This window comes from Orycteropus afer, unplaced genomic scaffold (genome assembly GCF_000298275.1).
Source record: "Orycteropus afer afer isolate SDZICR_OR568_19922 unplaced genomic scaffold, OryAfe1.0 scaffold00061, whole genome shotgun sequence".
Lineage (NCBI taxonomy): Eukaryota > Metazoa > Chordata > Mammalia > Tubulidentata > Orycteropodidae > Orycteropus > Orycteropus afer.
The window spans coordinates 1,830,762-1,835,268 of NW_006921648.1; the positions used below are offsets into that span (position 1 = coordinate 1,830,762).

The following is a 4,507-nucleotide window of genomic DNA, read 5'->3' on the forward strand; positions in this document are numbered from 1 at the left end:
CTTACTCCATGGGCAGTCAAAGGGACAGACAGAAGAGGGTTGGATTTACTTACTCCACCCAAGCCACACAGTGATACACATTGGCTGTCCTCTAATCCCAGTTCCAAATACCTCTGTTGATTCAGGCATGGCAAAGGAGGGGGGCACACAGGATAAACACAATTGCTGGGGGGCCACCACACTGTGACTACGTGAATTAGGGGTTCCACTCTGAGAAAAGGCCAAAGCATGTGGGTTGGTAAGTTATCCCCAAAGGGGTCTTGAGTTAGTAAATCACAGCATGGTGGGTTCTCCTTGAGATGATCCCCCTTCAGACTGTCCTTTATCCCACAAGGTTTGATGGGCTAAGTCCAGAAGCGTTATGTATTCCCTAGTGTCTAAGGCATCTGACTGCTAACAAGAAGGCTGGTGGTTCAAACCCACCAGTCACTCTGTGGAAGCAAGTCCGGGCAATCTACTTCTGTAAAGATTTACTGCCTCAGAAACCCAATGGGGCTCGCTATGAGTTGGAATCAACTCAATGGCAGTGGGTTTTTTTTTTTTTTTTTAGTTATATTCTCATCAGCAAAATGGAGAAGACAGTGTCTCTAATCATCTCTAAAGATGACCACACATGAGAGAGCAAGGGATACCCAGAAAAGACAAGAATAGCCCCAGTGTGAACACAGGAAGTGAGAAAAAAGGATTTAATAACTGGTTTTCCACATGTACAGACCCGAAACTAGAAGAGCATGGTGATGAGGCTGGAGGTCCCAGGGAATTTGGTCTGGGATCTGGCTCCACCAAGATGGCTCCATGTCTAGTATCATCAAGCTTTGACTTAAAGGTTGCCGCTGAAGCTTAGGCACTGTTTGTCATCATTGTTTGGTCCAAAGAGGCCAAAAGGCAGCTGGGACCATTACTCTCTTCTTGTCTCTAATGAGGCTCTCAGGGAATCTGGCCCCAGTGGCTATGGAGGCTCTTGTAAATGCTTCCTCTGTGATCCCTCAAACGCCTTTCCTACCCAGAGGACCATGACCTTGAACACCTGCTACTCAGTTGCTCAGGACCTGCCTACATTCCCCAAAATTTCCAACACCCACAATAAAGAGAAGCACTGGCCCGTTATGCAGAGGTGAAGAACACACACACAGCTCAGAATCAACCTCCCCAGGTATGGTTACAGCAGAAGAGACATTTTTGTCCATGAAGACATGACGTTCTTCCACATCCAGGAGCAGGAGAGTAGGAGGCCTGCATCCATCAGCTTGAACTTGTGATAAACCCAGGCATGATCAGCAGTTTCTCTTGTCTTTCTAGGTGTGATGAAGGACTTGGGGTGCAAACTGGGAAATGGAAGCACAGAAATAGAGTTGGTCTGTGTATAGGCCTGTGTGTTTTTCAATGTTCACTGTGCAAAATAAGAGTAGTGATTACAGTAGGAGCAGCACCAGGACTGAGGGTAGCAAGCTGGGTGTATAGTTGGGACTGGTGGATTCTATTCTAGCAACACTATTAACTAGGTTGCAAGCATGGCTTGACCTGCAACTTGATTTGCCCCATTTCAAGCCTCTGCGTCTAGGTTTCTAAAGTTGCTGTATTGCATTCACCTGGCTCCATGCACATGAGAGGGGAAAACCAGTCGAGTGTCTCCGAGTTCCTCCTCCTGGGGCTCTCCAGGCAGCCCCAGCAGCAGCAGCTCCTCTTCGTGCTCTTCCTGAGCATGTACCTGGCCACGGTCCTGGACAACGTGCTCATCCTCCTGGCCATCAGCACAGACTCCCGCCTGCACACGATGTACTTCTTCCTCAGCAACCTGTCCTTCGTGGACCTCTCCTTCTCCTCCACCATTGTCCTCAAGATGCTGCAAAACCATATAGTTGAGAGTCAGGCCATCTCCTTCTCAGCATGTCTGACCCAGCTGTATTTTGTAATTGTGTTTGCCTACATGGACAATTTCCTCCTGGCCGTGATGTCCTATGACCACTTTGTGGCTGTGTGCCACCCCTTACACTACACAACAAAGATGACCCCTCAGCTCTGTGTCCTCTTCGTTGCTGGGTGCTTGGTCATTGCCAATCTGCATGCTCTGTTGCACACCCTGCTGACGGCTCAACTCTCATTCTGTGCAGACAACACGATTGCCCACTTCTTCTGTGATGTAATTCCTCTCCTGAAACTCTCCTGCTCTGACACATACATCAATGACATGCTGATTCTTCTTGTAGCAGGGCTGTTAATGATCGCACCATTCATCTGCCTTCTCACCTCCTACATCTTTATTGCCTGTGCAGTCCTGAGAGTGCCATCCACAAAGGGGAAATGGAAGGCCTTCTCCACCTGTGGCTCCCACCTGGCTGTGGTTTCCCCCTTCTATGGCACCATCATTGCTGTGTATTTCAACCCTTCATCCACCCACTCAGCTGAGACAGACACCACAGCTACTGTATTGTACACAGTGGTGACCCCCATGATGAACCCGTTCATCTACAGCCTCAGGAACAAGGACTTGAAAGGGGCTCTACGAACACTGATTGGCAGAAAGAGGTTTTCTACCCGATGAAAACATCAAAGCTGAATCTCATTCCCAAGCAAAGGTCTTTGTCACCAATTGGTATAAGGTAACAGTTGTTCAGTCGAAGCCAGTCTAGAAACAAATGTAGTGAAAGGGGCACACCGAAGGCTATCATTTCTTATTTAGCAGTAGACTGGGATTGACCAGTAACCTTGCTGTCTGGGCCAAGTAAGGAGATTTCTCTTTCTTTTCTTTCTCTCTCTCAAACTCTCTCTCTTTTTTTAAATTGTGTTTTAGGTGCAAGTATATAGAGCAAAGTTTATTTTACATTCAACACTTCATGTACATTTGGTTTCTCTCCCCAATTACCATCCCCAACCCTAACTCACTCTCCTCCCCTCCCTGCCCAGTAACCACCACGCGTGCCCCACATAGTTATGCCCTCCTGTGTGTCCTGCATTTCCTCCGTGTGAATGTTGCCCTCTGGTGCCCCATGGTCAATTACTCCAAGGGATGCCCTTCCATAGAGCATGTGGGTGTGTCACCCTGGGTTGAAAGGTCTGCGTGTATGTCTTATTTACTCTTGGGCTAAGAACCAGCCCTTCAGAGTGAGTTTTATTCCAGGCCTGAAGTGTATCCAAGGCCTTTCTTTTGGATAACTGTTGTTATGTGCCATCGAGTCATACCTGACTCATAGCGACCCCTCCTTGGTTTTCCGAGGCAGTATCACTACGGAAGTAAATTATTTTACACCCAACATTTTCCTTTTTAGGTGTTCTGTTAGGACGGACACAAACTAAAGTATTTTTGAACATTAGAATCACCTGGGAAGGTTTTCATGCACCCTGATGTCCAGTGCCCAGTACTGACCAAATAAGTCAGAATCTCTGGGATGGGGTGACCCTGACCGTTTAAGGAAATTCTCAGGTGATACGAATGTGCAGTCTGGTTGAGAACCACTGGTGTATCTTATACTCCTTTATGTGTCCTCATGATGGTAAGTCATGAGTTTTTTGGGTCTCAAAATGTCTCACAAATTACTCCTGTGATTTAGACAAAAGGACGGCAGGGTGAAATGTGCAGACCCAAGTGGGTAAAAACATTTCAATGGAAGCAGAGGGCCTGGTGGGCTTTGTGGTCCAGAGCACCAACAGGTGAAGAAGCACAGAGCGGTGGAAACCCTTCATGACCCTCTGGCTTGGCTGCCTGCCTTTGGGGGCGGGTCCAGCAGGGGTCATGTCTTTGATATCAAGGGAGTAAATCAATATTTGTGTTATCTGCCCTGGCCAATTGTCTTTGCTTTGTTTTCAGGCTGCCAATCCCTTCCCGACTCCACACCTTCAAGAACCAAGTCAAAGGTCACCTCCTCCATGGAGCCATTGGACCCCTCTGTGGGACCCACGGTCTGTTTTCCTTTGGGCTCACTGCACTTTGTACTGTAAGCCTTTCCCTTTCTCCTCTTTCCCTCTACAGATCACGAGTCTCTAGGTCCAACTGCACGTGCTATTCCCTGTGTCTCTCATGGCTGGCACTGCTCCTGGGCCAACGGCAACAATCAACGTAGAGTGAAAAAAAAGTGTAGATGAATAGTACCTTCATTTCTTATTTTAGAAAGAGTTTTTAAAATACAGCACTTTGCTATTCCAAGTGTAAAACCTACACACTATGGAAGATCAAACATCACAAAAAAAGATTAAAATAACCTGCAACCTTGCTCCTCAAGATATCTGTAGTTAGATATTTATGGGCATAGTTTTATAAAAGTTGACTGTAGTCTTTTTATATACTTCTGTATCTTGATTTTCCACTTCCTTCTTCACATGTCAGTAAAGGTCTTGGAATGTGATTTTAATGGCTCAATAGTAATTTATCACTTGTTTGGAATTCAATTTATGTTTCTCCAACTCTGAGTATCTTCAAGTGTCTCTACTATAAATAACACTGCTGGCAACACCTGTGGGTTTCCTTCTTCGTCTGCACCCCTCGTTACTACTGTAGGTGACCTGTGAATGG

At 46.6% G+C, this 4,507-nt stretch overlaps 1 protein-coding gene across 1 annotated transcript; it reads left to right on the top strand.

Annotated features, from left to right (window-relative positions):
* The first annotated feature begins 501 nt into the window (after positions 1 to 501).
* LOC103196042 (olfactory receptor 1F1-like) lies at positions 502 to 2,542 on the top strand. The gene is made up of 2 exons (XM_007939697.2): positions 502 to 536; positions 1,588 to 2,542. Exons 1-2 carry the CDS (start codon positions 502 to 504, stop codon positions 2,540 to 2,542), a joined length of 990 nt encoding a protein of 329 aa, XP_007937888.2.
* The last annotated feature ends 1,965 nt before the right edge of the window (positions 2,543 to 4,507 follow it).

Excerpts from the sequence above, each read along its gene's own strand:
- LOC103196042 (XM_007939697.2), top strand. The coding sequence starts at position 502 with ATGAGTTGGAATCAACTCAATGGCAGTGGGTTTTT. Across the intron at positions 537-1,587 it reads CTCAATGGCAGTGGGTTTTT|ACCTGGCTCCATGCACATGA; the intron begins TTTTTTTTTTTT and ends TGTATTGCATTC.